This window comes from Phyllostomus discolor, chromosome 4 (genome assembly GCF_004126475.2).
Source record: "Phyllostomus discolor isolate MPI-MPIP mPhyDis1 chromosome 4, mPhyDis1.pri.v3, whole genome shotgun sequence".
NCBI classification, from domain to species: Eukaryota; Metazoa; Chordata; class Mammalia; order Chiroptera; family Phyllostomidae; genus Phyllostomus; species Phyllostomus discolor.
In genome coordinates, this window is record NC_040906.2 from 49,589,339 (window position 1) to 49,612,686 (window position 23,348).

Below are 23,348 nucleotides of genomic sequence, written 5' to 3' on the forward strand. Positions count from 1 at the left end.
AAGACTTGAAGTTTAAAGGCTTTTTAGAAACATACAATTGTTAGAATTTGCATCAGCACTGTGGGTGTGGAGGGTGGGGCGGGGGAGAGGAATGGACAATTCTGGTGTGAGGGTGAGTTAACTTGCTCAGAGGTAAGAGTGATTAAATATGAGGCAGCAGAGTTGCCAGAGAGACCCTTGCTTTGGTAGATCATGGGAATCGCTAATGTTTTTTGAGCAAGGTAGAGGAAGATTAATTTGATGGCAGATGCAGAACAGAAAGGAGCAGGAAAGTCTGAAGTACCAAGCAGAGCTGCAGAAGTCCAGCCAGGGCAAAGCATGCTTTGATCTCTTTCAGAAGGAGCTGACTGATGCCCAGCATTCCTGAATTCGGAGGGAACTTTTTAATGCATCCAGTGTACTTCAGACTTTGTTATTTCTCTTCTATATTATCTGAATTTGTGTATGTTTCCATTTTATCTCTTAATTGGATTATTGGCTTCTTGTGGGTAGGGGCCATGCAGAGTGGGGTTCAATAAATTTTGTGATTTCAATGAACGGGTAGCTGAGAGGGATTCTGCAGGAAAACGTGTTAGCACCTGGTAACCAGCTGTCAATGGAGAAAAAAAAGAGGTATGTGTGGAAGGTAATTTCAAGTCTGGGAGTCTGAGAAAACAATGAGGACATTGTCAGAGACAAGAATGTTGTAAGGGAGAGGGGAACTGGTTCTGTAGAAAAAGTTATGGGTTCAGCTTTGAACCTTCTGAGTTTGAAGTAAAACTGAGACAATCAAGAGGGACTTACAGTGCTTGAGGATATGGAACTGGAACTCTGGTGACAACTGAAGATAAGATTTAGGGTTGAATTTAGAGATAGGGCTGAAGTTGCAGGGATGGTTGTGCTTTTAGGGGATGAACTTACAAAGAAAAGCTCAGGGAATCAAAAACTGAGTCTGGAGTATGGTTCATATTTAGGGACTGGAAGGAGGTAAAGAATCCTTAAAGCTGTACTATCTAATAAGTTAGTGACTAGCTATGTGTGGCCCTTTACATTTAAATTAATTAAAATTAAATAATTGAAAATTCATGGGGGAGGGGGTATAAGGGGACTAAATGGTAAAGGAAAAAGAATACAATAATGATTAAATTAAAAATTCAGTTCCCTGGTCACACTAGCCACATTTCAAGTGCTCAAGAGCCACACGTGGTTAGTGGCTACTGGAATGGACAACGCAAACAACATGTTCCCACCATCACAGACAGTTTCATTGGACAGCAGGGCAAAGATACAGAGCAATACTTTTTGAGAAGAAACCAGAGGGCAGATGACCTTTCAAGGAAGGACAGAGTTTTAGAGAGGAAATGTTTATAGTGTCAAATGCTGAGAAGAGCTGAAAAGGAATGAAAATGAGGGTGGGGGATCCACAGATTTGGCAATAAGAAGTCATTGGAAACCATTAAGATACCAATTTTGAGTAGCTTGGTAGGACAGAAACTGGGTGTAGCATTAAATTAGGAAGGCAGTAGGTAGCATGTTATTGAGACTTTGGACAAGGAGAAGAAAGAAAGAAGACCACAGAGGAAATTTCAGAGTCACCTGGAGGGCTTTTAAAGATGCAAAGACTTTTTCTTGTTTGAAGAGAAATGGACAGAGGCCTGTGAAGATGGTAAGGGTTCTGTCTAGGAGAAACTCCATTTCCCTCTGGGCTTGCACAATCAACAATAATCAAAACGTTTCACTTCTGGTCAACAACTGTGGGTGCTTATTCCTACACCAAACAATTCTTCAACACTAGCTGGGTGTCCTATAACTCAATTAAGTTCTGACACTCTCTACCCGAATCTACCTGGAATTAGTGTCAGCGCTCACAGGTTAAGGCAGGGGTGTCAAACTCATTTTCACCGGGGGCCACATCAGCCTCACCATTGCCTTCAAAGGGCCGAATATAAGTTTAGGACTGTATAAATGTAACTACTCCTTAACAGTTAAGCAAGAGCTGGGTGCTGCCACTGGGTAGAAACAAGATGCCAAGCTGGATAAAATAAGGTGGAGGGCCAGATTCGGCCCACAGGCCTTGTGTTTGCCACCTGTGGGTTAAGGGCTCAGTTCTAGAAGACTGCTTGCAATTCAGACACCAATTGCAAATCCTAAATTGTCACCACTACTTCTGATCTACTAGCTATAAATTGGGTTCCCACAAACCGCTCCTGGGGTTGGGTAATTTGCTGGAATGGCTCACAGAACTCAGGGAAACATGTTTACCAGTTTAGCATAAAGGATACAGATGAACAGCCAGATGAAGAGAAACATATGGTGAGGTATGGGGAAGGGGTGCAGAGTTTCCGCATGCTCTCTGGGTATGCCACCTTCCTATCACCTTCATGTGTTCAGTGACCTGGAAGTATTCCAAACTCCACACTTCAGGGCGTTTTTTGGAGACTCCATCATGTAGGCATGACTGATTTTAACTCATTTTCCAGGTCCTCTCCAGAGGATGGGGGGTGGGACTGAAAATTGTAACTTTCTAATCATGGTTTGGTCTTTCTAGTGACCAGCCCCCATCCAGGAGCTCACCCAAAGTCACCTCATTAGTACAAAAGATGCTCCTATCATCCAGGAAATTCCAAGGGATTTAGGAGCTCTGTGTCAAGATCCAGGGTCAAAGACCAAATATTTGAACAAAAGCTGTACCTAGTGCTCTCATCACTTAGGCGGCCACAAGAGTTTTAGGAGATTTGTGCTAGGAACCAGGGGCAGAGACCAATATATATATTTTCTATTATTTCACAGGCTCCCAAATCCATGCCCTGCATTTGCTTCTCGTTTGAGCTCTGGGCTCAAATTTATAGCAGTCTGTTGGAGATATCATGGATATCCTGCTGGTACCTCCAACTGAACACATCTAAAACCCAACTCGTGATTGCTCATCCCATACCCATTCCCATTTTTCACATTCTTTATTCCAGCTCATCTTTCCAGTTACTAAAACTGGAAAACTTAGTCATATGTGAACCATTCTTTCCCTCCCCTCCACTCCTTAAGTCAATCAGTTTCCTGAGCATGCTTATTTTGCTACCTCTGCCATGGACTCATTTATTAACTCATTCACTTTAAAAAAAATAATTATGAAATATTTCAGGCAAACAGTAGTAATAGAGAACAATATCATAATAATATACTTAATCTAGTTTAAGGAAACCTTTCAGATACAAAGCCCCTGGGATACTCAATCAAATCTCATTCTCCTGCCCACACCAAGAGTAATCACCATTTAAAATTTAGCATTTATCATTCCCATGCAAACATTTATAGCTTTACTCTACATATATGTATCCATGTATAGTACAGGTTATAAATTTGTATGTTTTAAAACTTTATATAAATGGTATTATACTGTTTATCCTGCTATAATAGCTTTTTTCACCATTATTTTTGAGATTTAGCCATGATAAATCATCTCTTTAGTTATTTAAAATGTTGTTTAATGAATATAACAATTTATGAATCATTGTGCATTATGCTATATATTAAATTGTATATTATGATTATATATATATATATGTCACACACACACACCTGTGTGTACAATTGCATTTATTTTTTATTCCTCTTGGGTTGCAATGGAGTGATATCATGGTGCAGCATTTAGGGATAATGCTGCAGCCATTTTAGGGATAATTGGAAAAATTTTGTTCCTTCAAAGGCAGAAAAAAAGTTTACAATGTTTTCTACAGTTCTATCCAATGTTCTCCCTGCCACCTCAGTTTTTATTTTTTCCCCTTCCTTCTATCTTCTCTAACTAGGCCTTGAGTATGGCTGGCTCTTTTGGAACTGGCTGATGGATATATCTGATTTATAGGATTAAAGGATAGAAACAAATTCTATTATAAGACAGAGATTGACTCATGAAGTATAAATATACTTCATGCTGAAGGTTGTTTCTCATCATTTAAGGACACCACACCTTTGTGGCATCTAAGGTTGTTTATTAAATAACCTTAGGTCATTTATTAGAATTGTTAAGTAAAGCTCCTTGGTAAGTTTGCTAATTTACAACCAAGATAATTTCTAGCATTCTATACTATTCTAAGAAAGGTAGTTAACATGACACTTTCTAGCATTCTATATCCTTCTAAGACAGATTAACAAGGCAGAAATATGTAAACCATCTTTTCCAGAAAACTGTACCAACTCAGAAATCTGTCAGTGGACTAAGCTTATTGACTGACATGAAGATGACTTCATGTGTGTTATGGATATTTAGAAAATTTGGAACACCCAGGGATATCAATAGCCTGGATAAGAGAATGGGATTTCTTGATCTATAAAAACATCAGTCCTTTACCATGATGATATCATTGGTATGGAGCTTGAATGAAAATGAGTATCTAACTCATTTGGGAAATGTGATCTTGAAAGAGATGAACTATTATGAGGCCAAAGAAATTTTATCGTACAGTATTTATTGGTTAATTGTAATTTTCTAGCCATCCTTTATTTTCCCACAAGATAACTGTTGATAATCTTTCTGCTTAATATTAAATATCCTCAGTGTGTTAGGTATTGGTTAGAACATTCAAAATATATGATTCCTAACACAAAGAGCTCACATTGTAAAAGACTTGCTTTAAAAATGACCTTCCTTATAAATATGTACCAATTGATTCTATTTTTTCTTTATCTTTTTATTTTTTGCATAGTGGGTAGGTGAATTCCTTAAGTGGACCATTGAAGCACACTTGATATGTTGACTGGTGAGACTGGCATATGTGGGTTTGAATCTGCCACATATTTGAAAATAACACCAAGCAAATCCCATAATCTTGCTCAGCCTCAGTTTCCTCACCTATAAACCTATGATACTTAACACCTAGGGCTCTGTGGGGTAAAGATGTGGAAGAGCTCACAAATAGTACACATTCAAAAATGTTACCCCTCCCTTATGGAAGATTAAGAAAAAATAAACCCTGGTTTGTGTGGCTCAGGGAATTGAGTGTCGGCCTGTGAACCACAGGGTTGCTGCTTTGATTCCCAGTCAGGGCACATGCCTGGGTTGTGGGCCAGGTCCCCTGTTGGTAGCATGGGAGAAGCAACTGGTCAATATATTTCTCATACATCGATGTTTCTATCCCTCTTTCTCCCTCCCTTCCTATTTCTCTAAAAATAAATACAATCTTAAAAAAAATGACAAGATATGGCTTTTGAGATGCATTTTTGAGAAAGTGGGGAAGATAAGGAATATAAAGGGGTTAAGTCATTAAGTATACCTAGTCATCGTCAGTTAGAATGCTTCTAAAAATACAGTAGTGATTATGTAAACAGGACAAACTTGAAGATTCCTGAAATCCAGCGTGAACAGGTTAGAGATCCAGGGGGGCAGGTCAAAGGAGGGTTACAATTACAGAGACAAAGGTTATCTTAAAAGAGACATTGATTTAGGTAGAGCTATACAAAACCGCCACCTTTCTAGATAAGAAATGGTTGAATATTGGCAATTTCATGTGGCCCACTTACTAAATGCTCAGGAGCATTTAGGGACTGACTGGGAAGGAAGGGCAGCCCTTCAGGTGTGGTGCAGATGACTAGGGCTCTGGCCATTTTTTTTTTTTAAGATTTTACTTATTTATTTTTAGAGAGGGAAGGGAGGGAGGGATGGAAGGGCGGGGGGGGAGAGAGAGAGAGAGAGAGAGAGAGAGAGAGAGAGAGAGAGAGAGAGACATCAATACATCAATGTGCGGTTGCTGGGGGTCATGGCCTGCAACCCAGGAATGTACCCTGGCTGGGAATCGAACCTGGGACACTTTGGTTCCCAGCCCATGCTCAATCTACTGAGCTACGCCAGCCAGGGCTCTGGCCATTTTTAATACAGAATGGGTAGGCTCTTGCAGATGTGAACCAAGCATTATATAGTGGTCTCTTTGTAGAGAAAAAGGAGGTTGAAGATGGGTGAGAGTTCATGTGGGTCTATAGAAGTCTTTAAGGCCCTTTGATATTCATCAGTTTCCAAAGGATTTAAGAAAATTTACAAAAACTCATGGAAGATTAAAAAAAAGTGAGGAAATTGAGGATAAGGGAAAATAATGTGACACTCAGTTCTCCTGCTGTGATATAAAGAGTGGCCAGCACAGAGCTTCCTGAAACCATCTTTGGAAAGGCGAAAGTATAAGTAATTTCCAGCACAGTGCTTTTCTGATTAGCAACTGCAATTCTGGATTCCTAAGTAATATAGCAGTAGGTACCATTAACAGGCTGACTTCTGCTGAGAAAACAGGTAGCTTTTAATTAATATAAACTGTATTTCAAGATTTGACTTTAGTATTGGAATAGCTAAGAAAAGGCATTCTTTCTAGAAACTGTTTCCAGCCTTCTTAACTCCATGGCAATCATTCTTTTAAGAGCGGTCTGAGAGGGTCCTATGAACCTGATTTTGACACTTTTGGCACATGTATCTCTTTAAAACACTGCATTAAAAGCAAAATTGTTAACTTTGGTAAGTTATTTTCTCTTTTCAGAAAGATTAGATGAAATATTTTTACATTTTGTCAGAATGGTCTATGGACCAAGGAGGTCTGAAAATGACTTCATTTTTCAAGTAGCATCAATGAGGAAATGAATTGACTTCTTGTGGCCTGGTACTTTGCTCTCTATGGGTGGCTGGACTAGACTTTGTAAAAGGGGCATGGAAGTAGTATGCTTAGACCCATAAAAACACATGCCTGTGTTCCTGAAAAAACCTCTCCTTTGAGCTATCCTCTAATGAACATATCCATATAAGAAGAGTGACAATACTGTGACTTCCCTCCCTCTCTCTAACATGTTTTCACTAGTCCTCTTTAGTCTCCTTTTTCTACCCCTGCCCACAATCAGCTTATTCTTTAAAATTTTCCTTTAATTATAGTGTAAAATAGTAGATTTTCTACTACTTACCCTTTAAAGTGATTTGTCAACTTAAATATGACACTAAAAGGCCTTACTTTTGAGAGAGATCAACCCAATTCTTGGAGTCATACTTTCAAATACTGTTTTTGCTTTTTTTGTGATTTTTAGGTCACTTCCCTGGAAGTTCTATCTTTTGTACAATTAAAAGTGCCAAGTAACCAAACAATTTTTCTGACCTTATGAGCATAGGTTGAAAGTTTCAGTGCTTTAGAACTGAGATGCAAACTCACAAATGGATTAGGAATTCTCTTTAGTTCGCACATGCAAATGTAGTTCAAGTGCTGGACTTTACACCCGCCCACCCCCCCCCCCACCCCCCGCACAACTTCGTCCACAAAATATAATAATCACAGTAATTGGAACACTACTAATTCTTGTTTGAGTTCGATTTCTATGAAAAGGCTATCATGGACAGCCTCTCCACCTCTTGAATTTAACCTTTCTTGGCAATTAGAGCTAAAGGTAATAGGCAGACAGATTTCTCTTAGCTGGCAAAACTTACACGTAAAACATGACCATTTTCCTCCCAAAGATGACAGTAAAGTATCAGAGGTGCCAAAGAAAAAAGGAGTGGTAACCTAACCAAGTAAGTGAAACGAGACTTTAAATTAAAGTATAACTAAAATGTTCCAAGCAAAACAATACTCGCTGAGATTCACTATTTTAACAATGTTGGCAAATGTTGATCGTTTTCATGTTTGACTTGCTACCAAGACGGTTAAGAAGCAGGGAATATGATTATGTGACTGGATTTTTTATGAAAAGGATTCTGCACCCATGACTATATATACACACCACGTATAAAAGGAAATATACTTAAGTGCCTGTTTTGGTGCCACTGGCAAGAAGGAAAGCTCGGCTCTGAGGTGAATTATCTTTTTTGTTTTTAAATGCTGGCCTCCAGGCTAGGTAGAAGTGGGAGATGAAATGGAAACCTGGGGCTAAAGGGGATGGGACCGAGATTGCTGGGACTGTGAATCTCTGAGCTGAATGAATGTGTGAGAGAAAATCCTCCTCCAGCCTCGGAGGGGGTGTCTCCCCCAATACCAGCTCCCTCCCCCCGGGCTCGCGGGGCGGGTCTGGTTTGCTCAGTAGCAGCAGCGGCCACAGCAGCAGCCCCAGGCCTGAGCGGCGGCGGCGGCCTTCTGGCCTGGCCATGAAGGGAAGCGGCGGTTCCGAGAGCGCGAGGCCCTGGGGAGATCCGGCCGAGGTTGCCGCCGGGATGGAACAAGCGTCGAGTGGAGCTGAGCCACCCGGGACAGATTTGCTCCCCAGCTTAGCGAGGCCTGGTTCGAGTGCCTGCGAGGTGGAAGAGGCCTACGCCTCCGGCCTGGCAGCGGCAGCCGCCGTGCGAGTGAGGCACAGCGGGGTAACTGGCGGGCCGTAGCCGCTTTCGGAAGCCTACGCCGCCAAGGCCGCTTATTGTCTCTCCCCTTCCACCCTGGGGCAAACAGGAAGCGCGCCGCCTAGGCGAGCGACGGACGGGCGTCCAGACCAATGAACACTGACGACAGAGAGCGTGACGGCGAATGAACGCGGAGAAGAGGGGCGGGACTTCCGGGCGGGCTGTCACCCTCTTCCCCCCTTTTGGGCTGGAGGCTCCACCTTTTGTGTTTCCCGCACAGTCAATCAAAATAGGAAAAAAAAATCCCCGGACCGCTCCGGCCGTGTCCGCCGCCGCTTCCCGCATCCTCTCCCGCCGCCGCCGCCTTCGCTCCTCACCATGTGTAAGGCGGCGGGGAGCCCCGCCTGAGGTGCCCTAAACACACTATGACCGGTACGTAAAGCCAAGAGCAACCCTTGCTGCTGCCGCCGCCGCCGCCGACCACAGCGAGCCCCAGGCCGTCGCCGCCGGCTCCGGCCCCGTGTGTGCGACCGAGTGTCTGTGAGAGACAGAAAGCCGCACTCCCCTTCGCCTCCCTCCCCGCCAGCCACCGTCTACCCCTCAAGCCCCAGCAACGCCGTGTCCCTGCCGGGCCCCGGGACGGGCGGCCGGGTCCGCCGGGAGCGCATCCCCCTGTGTGCGGGCGCGGGTGGCGGGCGAGCGTGTGAGTGACTGACGGTGCGAGAGGAGCGAGCGCGAGTGAGAGCGAGCGGCGCGAAGGGAAAGGGGAGGAGAGGAGAGGAGAGGGGGCAGGGGCAGCGCGGGGAGGAGGAGGAGGGAAAGAGGAGGAGGAGGAGGGTTACAGGCAGCGGCGGGCGGGGGCAGCAGCAGGAGGGGAGGAGGGAGCCGCCGCCGCCGCCGCCGCCGCCGCGGGGCGGGTGGGGGAGGGGAAGGGGATTCGGTCCGGGCTTTCGGAATAATTTCGACTCGGCCCGCGGGCCCCCTCCCTCTCCTCCACCCGCCTTCCTCCCCTCCCCCCCCCCCCCCCCCCCCCCCCCCGCTGTGCCTGCAGCTCCCGAAAAGCCCGTGAAACAAGAGGAAATGGCTGCCTTGGACGTGGACAGCGGCGGCGGCGGTAGCGGCGGCGGCCACGGCGAGTATCTGCAGCAACAGCAGCAGCACGGAAACGGCGCGGCGGCGGCGGCGGCCCAGGTGAGGAGCGACTGAGCCCCGGGCCGGCTCCCCCCTCGCGCCGCTTTCTCCTCCCCTCGCTCTCCCCTCCCTCCGCGCCTCTCTCCTCCCCTCCCCCCGCCCCGGGAGCTGCCCGCCCGAGGCGCCAACGCTCCGACCCCGCCCGCTCTCCCCCTCCCGCAGCCTTTTTGTGTATGTGTGAGTGCGCGCGTGTGCGTGTCCGTGTGTACGCTCTCCCGGAGGTGGGTTTCGGGCAGAGGGTGTAGGCCCGGCGCGCAGCCCGCCGCCCACCTCGGTGGAGCGGGTGTGCGTGTGAGCGGGAGGACGCGAGCAGGAATCGAGGAGGAGGAGGAGGAGGAAGAGGAGAGCGCGGGCTGGCGCTGGTCCGGGCGCAGCCTGCGAGGACCGAGTCGCACTTCCTGTGTGAGCGGCGGCCCGGCCCTAACCGCCACCCCCTCCCCCTGTGTCTCTCTCTCTGAACCCGCCCATCGGGGGTAGGACACTCAGCCGTCACCACTCGCTCTGCTGGCCGCTACCTGCAGCAAGATTGGGCCGCCATCGCCGGGCGACGACGAGGAGGAGGCACCCGCCGCAGCTGGGGTCCCCGCCGCGGTGGCCGGAGCGGTAAGTCTCCCTGGCGCGCACCGCCCGCCCCCGCCGAGGCCCAGCGCCCGCCATCCCGGGCCTGCGGCGCTCCCGCCGCGCACAAGGCCTGCCGGGCGCCCGCGCCTTCCCGGGTACGGACAGATCGCGCAGCCTGGGCTCCCTTTCCTGCTTATTCGCAGCCTGTTTGGATCAGAAGCCAACCCAGGTTTTCTCTAAATTGTCACTGCGGAACCTCGTTCCAAAATCACTACAAAATGAAGTCTGAGAGGGTGGGGGTGGAGGACTCCAAAATGGATGTTTGAGCAATTCATATCACTGCTGAAAACTCCTTTGCTGAACACTACAAAATTTTCAAGCACAGCCTATCGGCCATAGACAGTATCAACTACAGAGGCAGCAGTGTCTTTAGCTTTTAGTATTTTTAAACCTGGAGCTTTTTTTGCTGGAAGTTACTAGATATTACTGATTTAAACCGTAAATCGTTTAAAAAAAAAGGGAATGAAGGGTTTACTGTTTGAATTATCCTTTTTTACGTGGGAGTGGACACTTTTTGAGTGGTTTTTCAATGGCCATTGCATTGTTAAATTTTAGTTTTTGCAGACACTGATTTTGCAGTAATTTTTCACAAGTGAAATAAGTGAAACGCTAAATTGTCGACTGTTGAAGTCGGTGAAGTGACTTAGATAACATTTAGACTTTTGAAATTGAATATGAATACTAGTGTTAAGAATAAAACTATATGTAAGAAATTGTACTTATATGCATGCTAGTGCACACCATACTTAAACAGTTGAATTTCATTAGCAAAGCCATTATTTTCATTTTATTGTGATTGCTAGCCTGTTAGGACGTGGTTGGGATCCTTTTTGTAGTGTTTTTAGTGTGTCTGGGGCAGGGGGAGGAGCTGACTAGGGTTTTATGAGGGCTTAATTCATATGATCTAGAAAACAGTTTTTAGGACTGTTATTTGTGAATTTCATATTTGTTTGAATCATTGCTGTTGCATTAGTATAACATACACGTTTATTTATTAAAGTAATGGAAATCTTTCTCAGTCTTTTTGAGACGATTATACGAATTGATTTTGAATTAGTCACCGTAGACAGCAAAGTTTGATATTTGATACAGTCTGCAGGTAATTCTTAATATTTTTAGGCATTAAAAGTGAAGCTAAAGTTAAGCTATATTGTTAAATGTATTTGTAATTTTAGTACTTCAAGTTATATTCTAGAGGGATGTGAATGGTTTTAGTGTCTTAAAGTATGACTTTAGGTCTTGTGCTTTTGTAAGCAGATTAAAATGTTAAAAGCATAGAATTGTCTTTGTATGAGGCATTGTTACTTTTAAACAATTATGGATTGGTAAACCTTTTTTATTATATTTCTCTACTTCTACAGTGCCAAGAAAATTGAAACCACTGTATAAGTAAAATTGCAAATCAGATTGCTTCTACTTTTTAATATTTGTAATTGGAACAGAACACTTCTTGTAACGGCACCTTACCAAGTTTAGGTATCAGCTCACTGATGGGGGAGGGGAGAAGTGAAGGAGGAAGTTATCTGTGAAAAAATATGTATATGTACATTTATGTGTGAATCTCAGCCTTGGGAATTGAATATTATCTCCAATGTAGACTCCTGTGGCCATATATCACATGTAGTAAAGTTGTTTACATGCTTTTTCAGCTCCTCTTCCTTTGAACTACCAGATCTCTGTTGATACATATTTCCCCCTAGATGAACATGAACTAGAATCAGTTGGAGCATTTTTTTTCTTTTGTATGTTTGGTACGTGTGCATAAAATTTTTCGCTGAGCAAAATTGGTAAGACTGGCTTGAGCAAATTGGAATTTTTTTTTCCTGTTCAAATGAATTTCAGACATGTACATCTCAGAAAATGACAGAATTGAAACGATTTCGTGGGCATTTTTTTCCACTTAAAAATGTGCTTAGATAATCTTTACTCAAATTACTAGGAATCTTGAGAAGTCTGTAGAGAGTCTTTTTTGTAGCTGTGTTTTTAAAAATTTTTGTTTTGGACGAATTTTAAATTTACAGAAAAGTTGGCAAAGGTAGAACTGAGGGTTGCCTTACACCCTTCATCCATCTTCCCCTAATGTTAATATAGCCATGGTATGTTTGTCAAAACTAGGAAATTAACAACAATGCAGTATTAACTACAGACTTTATTCTTATTTCACCAGTTTTTCCACTAATGCCCATTTCTGTTCCAGGATCCAATCCAGGATATACTACATTGCATATAGCATTGTTGTGTTTAAAATCAAGTGAAATGTATACATACATTTCAACTTTATGCCAGTTTGATTTGATACGTTAAAAGGTCACTGAAAAGCCAATCACCTGCACTGGAGATTTGCTTTACATATTTTGAATTTAGAGTTTGTTATAATATGATGTGGGTTCATCCTGGATCCTGGCCAAGAATGGTTACCCTCAGTACAGTACTGAATAGGTCTAAATGGATACCCTCAGTACAGTACTGAATAGGTCTAATGATAAAGCAATCTCAGCTGTATTGCCCTATTAAACATGGACTCCCAAGGTTGGTTTGAAGGCAAGGCTCCTTTGTACTTTATTATTACAAGTTGTGTAGTTAATTTTTGTAATAAATTAGGAAATGGAGTAAAGTAGACCTTTATGCATTACTAGCTTGTCCATTTTGCATTTGTGTATACTTGTGGATAATTAATTTATTTCATTTTACTGTAGTGTAATAAACTGCACAAGGAAACATCAAAGTTGTAGCCTGATCTTCAGTTTAGGTAGTAAATTTAGTGTTCATTAATACAGTATATAAATGTTGGTGAGCTAAAAAAATGAATAATAGCTTATTTTGAAAAGGTTATTTTTATTGTTACTTAAATAAGACCTATATTGTCTTTGTAATGAATTTATCGGGTAATTGTTTTTATTTGAAGTCTGTTGAGTTCTTTAGTATTGCTTGAAGATTTTAAGAAATTTGGGTACTTGCCTAAAAATGGCTTTCCTGCTTGTTTCCACTTTAGCTTTGCACTTATTCTTGCTTCTGGTTACACTCATTCCTTTCCTGTTTTGTCTTTCATAAAGCCATTTGAAAGACAAAACAGGCAAGGCAATAATACTTTTATAAATTATACTTTGATCAAAGTATTATTAACTGAGAAGTTAATACTTTTAAAATGCTATGCAATAAGTAGTATGAATTCTTTCTTTTTCCCTATCTACAGGTATTATCTGAAAAGGTAACCTCTTTTTTTTCTTTTCTCTAACCCCAACTTGCCCTGACTCCCCATTTTTATGCCTGGTTGTACTGGAGAATGCCTTTATAATGAATTGCTTTAGCAATGTCCCAGGCCTACTCTTGGTTGTGGTCCTTTTCACTGTGTGATTATGTATTTATATGCAGAGGGAGGCCTAGAGTACTTTCAGTTAACAACTTTTTACAATAATGCCAGCTTTGAGCTTCCATGTTAGATAGTATTTTGTTTGTTAGTTGTCCAGTGGGAACTTTAGAATTACTGAGAGAAACTCTGGTGGATTTTTCTTTTAGTGTGAAGCTTATGTAGAGGGTTGGTCTTGAACCTAAACCAAGTACTTGCCTGAGTTACATGATTTTTTTTTTTTGGTCTCTCTTCCTTTGTACATTGTATAGTGTTTCCAAAATAGCCTGACAGCAAACTTTTTTATTGCTGTCTTTGGTCTTAGATGATTTTATAATTTGTCCCTTTCCCTTCTGGTTTTTATTGTAGTTTGTATCTTCTAGTGGTGTGCTGCTGATGAAATTTCTCTTACAAATGAATAGTCTTAGTAGGCTTTGTAGTATGATATATTTGGGTCTTTTCATTGTGGAATTATGGAAATAAATAGTTTTAAAGTTGATGTGGGTTTTTTTTTTATAGAAGACTAATACTTCAAAGTCAGTTTTATTGATCCATTCTTTCTATCATTTTCTTTGTAATCATTTTAAAGTAAGATAGCTTTAACTATCCATTCAACAAATACTGATCCAGGAATTATTGTTCCAGGCATTATACTAGACATCTAATGGATATTTTTCAAATCTAGTCTTAAAATCTTAGTAATCATAATGATACCTTAGGATTACATAGTGCTTTATAGTATAGTATTTTATAGTTTGTAAAGCACTATAACGTATAGTCCTACAAAGTAGTATTTTTCCCATTTTTAACATAAGAAAATCGAGTCCCGCTATAAATCACATACTATTCTACAGTTCTAGCTAGGACTAAACTCAGTTTTGAGTTTTTTCCTCTCTAGTGCAGTATACTTCTTTTCCCCAAGTATAACCTTAGCTTAAATCATGAAAATCTAGTTTTCTAATTCAGTGTTTTTTGCCATTTCATTAAAAAAAAAACACTAAGTCTTTTCAAACTATAAATTATTTCATTAAAGAAAAATCTTTTTTTATTGTTTTTTCTTTCTTAAATTACCTGTTGCTGTTCCCAGTTCCTCCCCACCCTCAGCCCCCAGGCTTGTGCTTCATCAATATTTTTTTTTTTAGTTTTATAAAATTTTATTTATTTTTTAGAAAGAGGGGAAAGGAGGGAGAAAGAGGGAGAGAAATATGGATCAGTTGCCTCTTGCATGCCTCCATCTGGGCATCTAGCCTGCAACCCAGGCGTGTGCTCTGACTGGGAATTGAATTGGTGATCTTTCAGTTTACAGGCTGGCATTTTACCCAGTGAGCCACATCAGCTAGGGCAGTTAGTTTTTATGTATGTTTTACACTGTAGGTTTACTCAAAAAAGTTTAAATATATCCTTTTGTCCTAAATTTGGGGATTTCCCCTTTTTTTAAATTTCTGTTTTGGGGGGTTCCCTTTTGTTAATGATCTGAATTGTTGGAAAAAGTGGTATTACAGTTTATTTTTATTTAGCTTCTGAAGAGGGAGAGGTGGTACTGAGAGGGGGAGTATTTACTTAGAACTATCATTTGAAGAGTTGTATTTCCAAAGACTTTCTTAACTAGAAAGCTATATTGTAAAAAGAATACTTTTTAGCTGTCATAAAATAACCTTTTTTTTTTTTTTTGAAGACGATAAAGGGTCTAAATGCCAGTATTATGAAATTAATTTGTATATGACACACTGTATTCTTGAAGCTGGATAATTGTAAATTTAATGCTGGACAGAAAAAATTCAACAGTTGATTCTTTAAAGGTGATTGATAACCTTAAGATAAGGATTAGATTTTAGATACACTTTACTGCAGATTTCAGTATAAAGTATAGCTTTACTATGACTTTATTTAAAATATCAAGGGACTGACATGAAATATGAATTGTTAACTCGAATATAGGGAAAGATGACTTAAGCTTGTAATTTGTTTCAGATAGAAATTGACATTACTTTAATGTCTGGTGCTTCATTTTAATAGCTTAAGTTTGATAAATTTAAAACGTTGTATTTACATGATTATTTCAGTTCAGGGTTAGATGTTTGTACTTGTCCCACATTTTCTCTGCCTTCTCTCTTCCGCCTTTCTTTTAGTCTCCTCATTGGACCTTAGTTTATCTTTATAAAACAGATCTGATTGCACCACTAACTTGCTTAAAAACCTTTTATAGCTTTGATTCACTATCTGTAGGATAAAGTCCAAACTCTTTAGCAGGATCTACAAAGCCATTTACTACAGGCCCTGATAAAAATGTCTAGTTCTGTTCTCCATTACTTTTCTCTGCATCTGAGTCTTTTCTGGATCCTCTTTTGAACACCAAACTACATGTTTCTTTCTGTCTGTGAATTTATTTTTATATCTTTATTGATACTTCTATCTCTATTTCCTAATTGTCCAGAATGGATTCTTAAATTTTATTCTAAGATTACTTTAAATGTCTCTTATGTGCAATCTCTTCAATCTTCTATGTTCTCAAACAGCATTTTGATCATGTGGCTAGTATATACCACTGTTCACGTATAGTAGCATGTATGTGTATGGCTGCTTGGCTAGATTGTGAACCATTTGACAAGAAAGATTGTATCTCTTGATTACTCATGCTTATTTCATCTTGATAGATATGCACAAATATCTTGAATTGAGTCATTAACACTGTGGTTTATCCATTGAAACATATACTTTTAACTATGTATCTGCATGAAAATTAGGTAGTTTCTTTATTAATAAACTTTTTATGGTCACAGACCCCCTCTGAAAATATGATGAAACTCTAGGTTATCTTGCCTCCCCCCCATTCCCTCCCCAATTGTACTTTGCACTTTCTCAAAAAGTTGGTATGCTGCTTTAAAGGATTCAAAGATCTTTCAAACTCAGGTATGGATCCTAGGTTGAGAATGCTGGGCTAGATATGCTTATGTTCTCATTGTCTACTGGTGTGTGGCATTTTAGGAGATCACATATAGATCTAGAAGGGGGGTAGGATAGGAATGGTTTTATTTTGATGGTGAGTAATTAATATAGGGCAGGCTCTCATTCTCTATGTCTTTACCCCTGGTCTTAGTGGGAGACTGTGTTGTATAGTATTTAAGAGCCTGGGTTCTGGAGTTAGACTTGGCCTAGTTATATATCTTGTTTTCACATTAGATAGTTATGTGATTTTTGTCCCTTGATTTTCTCATCTGTAAAATGGGAATAATGGTAACACTTTCCTCATAGGATTGTTGTAAGGAGTAAATTATAAAATTTTACAAGTCCTTATTATAGTACTTGCCATGTGAAAGAACAGCTCAAATGTTAGATATTACTGTTATTATACCCTAAAAAAGAAAATCTGTCCTTTAATATTGAGATGTAGGGTTTTATTGCTTTTTGCTTTCCTACATTGGTATTTTTCCAGTATTGCTTAATCTGTAAAATATGGGGATGATACCCGAACTTCCACCAGGTCACAGAATGCAAAATGTGTATGCCTGGCACTTTATTCCAAACTTAAATAGAGTAGTAGGTAGTGCCACAGTCATCCTTCAGCTCATAGATTCTAGAAAAACTTTTTGGATGGGGTGACTTTGCCATGTGGTCACAGGGCAGTAACCTTTCCTTACTAAATTTTAAAGGTGTCATTTTTTTAAGTAGTTCATGGGAAAAGTAAAGGATTGCTAGTAGAATATCCCTAACCATGAGTTTGCACTGGAGTACATTAATGTATGCCATAAAAGAGTTAATTTAATTGTTTGATTTAAGGTTTATACTAATATACAAATTCAACTTTTCTAATTCAGATGATTTGATAACTGCATTGTTTCTCTTTTCTTATTTATTATGCGTCTGATTAAGTGATGATTTTTAGTGCATTGTATAATTTTTTGAACTCTTCAGTGTTTGAGGTGTGTCTGGTTTGAGCTGTTCATAATTTTTTTCTAGCCACTTATATTTATTTCTAACTGTATAGCATTAGAGACCATAGATGAGTGATTAAAAGATTAGTTTGTGACCCTGACTGTTGTGGCTCAGTTGACTGACTGGGCATCATCCTGCAAAGAGAAAATTGTGGGTTCAATTCCTGGTCAGGGCAGGCGCCTGAGTTGTGTTCCTGGTCAGGGCAGATGCCTGGGTTGTGGGTTTGGTCCAAGGTTGGAGTGTGGGGCATATGTGTGAGGCAGTCAGTCCATGTTTCTCTGCGCGCCCCCCACTCCCCTCGCCCCAAAAAAAGGTTTAGTGTATGGTCATAAAGCAAAGACTATTCCACAAATATATATTACAAAGATTTTTTGTTTTCTTCATCCAGACAGGTGATTTGGCTGCTGCACAGTTAGGAGGAGCACCAAACCGATGGGAGGTTTTGTCAGCCACACCTACAACTATAAAAGATGAAGCGGGTAATCTAGTACAGATTCCAAGTGCTGCTACTTCTAGTGGGCAGTATGTTCTTCCCCTTCAGAATTTGCAGAATCAACAAATATTTTCAGTTGCACCAGGATCAGAGTCATCGAATGGTACAGTGTCCAATGTTCAATATCAAGTAATACCACAGATTCAGTCCACAGACGGTCAGCAGGTTCAGATTGGTTTTACAGGCACTTCAGATAATGGAGGTATAAATCAAGAAAGTGGTCAAATTCAGATCATTCCTGGCTCTAATCAAACCTTGCTTGCCTCTGGAACACCTCCTGCTAATATCCAGAATCTCATACCACAGACTGGTCAAGTCCAGGTTCAGGGAGTTGCAATTGGTGGTTCATCTTTTCCTGGCCAAACCCAAGTAGTTGCTAATGTGCCTCTTGGTCTGCCAGGAAATATTACGTTTGTACCAATTAATAGTGTCGATCTAGATTCTTTGGGACTCTCAAGCAGTTCTCAGACAATGACTGCAGGCATTAATGCCGATGGACATTTGATAAACACAGGACAAGCTATGGATAGTTCAGACAATTCAGAAAGGACTGGTGAGCGGGTTTCTCCTGATATTAATGAAACTAATACTGATACAGATTTATTTGTGCCAACGTCCTCTTCATCACAGTTGCCTGTCACTATAGATAGTACAGGTATATTGCAACAAAACACAAATAGCTTGACTACTTCTAGTGGGCAAGTTCATTCTTCAGATCTTCAGGGAAATTATATCCAGTCGCCTGTTTCTGAAGAGGCACAGGCTCAGAATATTCAGGTTTCTACGGCACAGCCTGTTGTACAACATCTACAACTTCAAGAGACTCAGCAGCCAACCAGTCAAGCCCAAATTGTGCAAGGTATTGCACCACAGACAATCCATGGTGTGCAAGCCAGTGGTCAGAATATATCACAACAGGCTTTGCAAAATCTTCAGTTGCAGCTGAATCCTGGAACCTTTTTAATTCAGGCACAGACAGTGACCCCTTCTGGACAGATAACTTGGCAGACATTTCAAGTACAAGGGGTCCAGAACTTGCAGAATTTGCAAATACAGAATACTGCTGCCCAACAAATAACTTTGACGCCTGTTCAGACACTCACGCTTGGTCAAGTTGCAGCAGGTGGAGCCTTGACTTCAACTCCAGTTAGTCTAAGCACTGGTCAGTTGCCAAATCTACAGACAGTTACAGTAAACTCTATAGATTCTACAGGTATACAGCTACACCCAGGAGAGAATGCTGACAGTCCTGCAGGTAAGTCTTCAAGTCATGTTGTACCATAGATAGGTTCAGTGATCTGTTAATACGTTGGGAAGTTTTTTGCTTTGGGTGTTTATCAGTATCCCTTTATCTTTAAAGGTGATGATAAATTGCCCTGTTTGTATGGAAAGCATATATCCAAGTGCTTTCCAAGTTGTTCTTCATTGAAAGTTTGTGGTTTTTGAAGTCAAGGATTTATTTCTCCATCACGTCAATGTATTTGTAGTTTTTCCTTACTCAATTTTGTATTTGTTCTCTCATTTGATTGACATTACAAAACATTACAAAATTTTTATTTGTCAGGTAAATTGTCTTGGTTGTCGTTGGTGTGGTGTAAGTTAAAGTGTTTTCTGCACTATACTGTATTTGGTTGGGGAATCTGGTTGTCATAGTAAAAACATGGTACTGGGAATAAAGGTTATTCATGCTGTCTCAGCCAGTAGCTAGCTATGTGATTTTGGCCAAGTTACTTTTTCTCTTGAAAACTCAGTTCCTCATCATATAAAATTGGGTTGTTGGACTAGGTAATTAATTGTATTAAGAGTAACTTCGAGACCTAAAATTCTTTAATTCAGTGATAGTTTATTCTTCTAAGTGTGTAGTGGGCATTGAACTTGACTGGGCTAGGCATGTTATTGATAGCATGGGTAGAAATTTCAGAAGTCTACTTTCTGAACAGAAACAAAGAGTTGTGCAAGAATCAAATAGTATAGTTTTAAAAGAAATACTGTCATCATTATCTTATTGTCATTTATTTGGATAACATTTTATTGAATGTTTTGTGTGCTAAATCCTTACTTTTACTCTTGTACTTTCATTGGGGTCTTGTGGGGGTTTTTTTTGAGATTTTAATCTTCCAATAAGTCAGGGATTCTAAACTCTTAAATTGGGACATTTGAATATAATTTATTGATACAATTTTTATTACAATAAAGACTACCTTTTTTCTCTTGAGAAATTTGTGACACATGTTTAGAAAACTGGAATTGTCTTGAAGCCTTAGGTCTGTCCTTGGAAAGCCTTTAACTGAATTTGAGTCTAGTAAAGCTGTGATTTAGAGCAGCAGTTCTCAAAGTGTGGTCTTTGGACCCTTGGGGGGATCGCTGAGACTCTTGGTGGTCCTTGATGTCAAACTACTTTTCATAATAATACTACACAAGTTATTTGTCTTTTTCATTGTGTTGACACTTTTCACTGATGGTGGCTGTAACTGCTTGTATGTTAGCACAAATCAAAACAGTGACACAGAACTATCCTAGTTGTATTCTTTTAGGACATTGTACTTGCAGTTAAAGAAAAATGTGTTTGGCCCTGGCTGGGTGGCTCGGTTGGAGTGTTGTCCCATGCACCAAAGGATTGTGGGTTCAGTTCTGGCCCAGGTACACACCTAAGATATACAGGGTTCAATCCCTGGTGGGGATGCCTTTGAGCAAAGGCAACTGACTGATGTTTCTCTCTCACATCACTGTGTCTCTCCCTCCCTCTCTCTAACATCAATAAACATTCCTTCGGTGAGGATTAAAAAAAAATAGAAATGCATTTCACTGAAGAATGACCTTGTTAAACCAGTCAAAATAGTTATTTTTACTAAATTTTGACCCTTGAGTGCTGCATGTTTTTTTAAAAAAATAATCACTTTATTATGGTAAGTCACATACTGTAAAATTCACTGTTTAAAGTTTTCAACTTAGTTATTTTTAATATAGTTATAGACTTGTGCAACCATTACCACTATCTAATTTTAGAGCATTTTCATCACCACTCCCCCAACCCTGTACCTATTAGCGGTCACTTTTGTTTCTTTTTTTAATTATTGTTCAGTATTAGCAGTCACTCTTCATTCTCCCACCCACCTTAGCCTTTGGCAACCACTAATCTATTTTCTTTTTCTGCATTTGCTCTTCATATTAATAGAATTTCATTTCATATTAATGAAATCATATAATAAGTGGCTTTTTGTGTCTGTTTTTTTTCATTTAGCATATTTTCAAGATTCTTTTTGTGATTGAATAATATTCCATTGTATAAATATACTACATTTTATTTATCTGTTGGTGGACAAAGTTTCCATGTTTTGGCTATTATGAATGATGCTGCTATGAATATCATGTGTACAGGTTTTTTTTTTATGGACTGTTCATTTCTTTTGGGTATATGCTTAGCAGTGGAATTGCTAGATCATACGGTAACTCCATGTTTAACATTTTGAAGAACTTCCAAAATGGTTTTCCAAAGTGACTTCACCTTGTACATTCTCACCAGCAATATATGAGGGTTTCTTTACATCCTTACCAATACTTATTGCCCTTTTTGATTATAGCCATCCTAATGAGTGTTTTTGATTTGCATTTCCTGCTGCATGTGTTTGTAATATTTTTTGTGACAAAGAGCATGCTTTAGTGAAGTACTTTACAATGATTGTATTATAAAAAAATACTTTTTTTCAATTGTGTAGCTGTGTGAGTTGCAAGCTGAACTAGATAATATTTTCATGAAACTTTACTTGAAAGAATGACTGCCAAGCTGTGGTTATTGGGAGACTCCTGTATTTAAGTGACAGATATTTTCTTTAAAATAATGAATTGAATATTACTTAATATTGTGTATTTAAAGGAAAAAAAAACCTGACAGTAAAATTTGGGTTTTATAGTGAAAGTTTGAATTTTGGGAAACTTAAATCTATGACTATGAACTTTCATAGCTTGTTAATGAATACAGTATTTTTCTGATGAGGATAGTGATATTAAATAGATAAGACTTTTTTGGATACTATAGTATAATGAAATGTGCTAACATTTGGAAGATCTACATGATTTACTCAGCGAACCAGTAGTTTTCAAATGACCAGCTCATGTTACAAAGTCATGCATGGGTAAAAGATCCATTTAAAATTAGAGGTAGACCATTAACAAACGTATGGAACGTTTACCAATATGGTTTCAGATTCTGCATTGCAATAGACCTTTATGAAACTGCTACTTGTCAAGTTTGAACAAGTATAAAAGAATACCTACAGTTCCTTTTCCAGCCAAATAATCTTTGTGAGACTAGATACTCTGCATATGCTTCAACCCAAACCACATACTGCAACAGATTGAATGTAGAAGCAAATACAAGACTCCAGTTGTCTTCTTTTAATCTAGACATTAAAGAGATCTGCAAAAATGTAAAACATGGTCTCTTCTTCTAATCAACCTTTTGTTTATATTTTTGGAAAATAGTTGTTTTTCATAAAACGTTAATTTGTGTTCACATGTAATTTACTATTTTTAAATCAGTTAAAATGTAAGTTTCTCTTACAACTTCTAATACAGTAAATGTCACAATGTATATTCTACATGCACAAAAGCTTTTTAGGGACCTCAATAATCCAAACTCTGAGAGTTTAGAAAGAGTCCTGAAACCTGAAAGTTTGAGAACTGGTAGAATGACAGATTTCTGAAGACATAGCAGATAGTTTTTAGAAACCAGTTAAAGCTTCTACAAAGTTAAGGTTATGGAGTTCTATGTATTGGGTTGGCCAAAAGTTTGTTTAGCTTTTTTCCATAATTAAAAGACACATTTTTTCATTTTCACCAATAACTTACATGACTTGGATATTTTGAGTATGTCAGCTATCTCCTGCTCTTGTCTTCTAGTGGATAGATAGAGGCCAGAGGTGCTGCTAAACATCTTCCAATGCACAAGACAGCCCCACAGCAAAGAATTATTTAGCCAAAATGTCAATAGTATCGAGAAATAGCACTTTTCTGCAGACACTATGCAGATCTTTTTTTGCCTTTCAGTTGGGCTTTACCTTTCTTGAAATAATAAAGCATAATATGCCAAAAATATTTTGTATTTTCTTCCATATTCAGTATTAAAATGGCTGCACAAAAATTCACCAGTTTTGTTAAGTTTTTATTTATTTACTTACTTTTAGAGAGAGGGGAAGGGAGGGAGAAAGGTAGAGAAACGTCAGTGTGTGATTGCCTCTCATGCACCTGGCCCATATCCCAGCATGTGCCCTGATTGGAATTGAACCAGCAGCCTTTTGGTTTGCAGTCTGACGCTCAGTCCACTGATCCACACCCAGTCCACTGATCCACACCCGCCAGGGCTGTCAAGTTTTTTTCTTAAAATGCAAACTGATGTGACAGCTGTAACAATATAATGTAACAAAATTGTTTCTAATGAAGTTCAAAACAACTAAGTGTGACTAGAGCCATCATATTGAAAAAACTAAACATACTTTTTGGTA

At 39.8% G+C, this 23,348-nt stretch overlaps 1 protein-coding gene across 2 annotated transcripts in view; it reads left to right on the forward strand.

The window, feature by feature from the left end:
- Positions 1-8,037: 8,037 nt before the first annotated feature.
- SP3 (Sp3 transcription factor) overlaps positions 8,038-23,348 on the forward strand; it is a 53,102-nt gene continuing 37,791 nt past the window's right edge. The window contains exons 1-4 of one of the 2 annotated variants that reach the window (XM_028510040.2): positions 8,038-8,695; positions 9,315-9,454; positions 9,932-10,057; positions 17,743-19,102. In XM_028510040.2, the coding sequence (XP_028365841.1) occupies positions 8,689-8,695; positions 9,315-9,454; positions 9,932-10,057; positions 17,743-19,102 (1,633 nt within the window). In that variant the 5' untranslated portion in view covers positions 8,038-8,688. The remainder of the gene's footprint in view (positions 8,696-9,314; positions 9,455-9,931; positions 10,058-17,742; positions 19,103-23,348) is intronic. The other variant, XM_036023280.1, reaches the window with a different exon arrangement.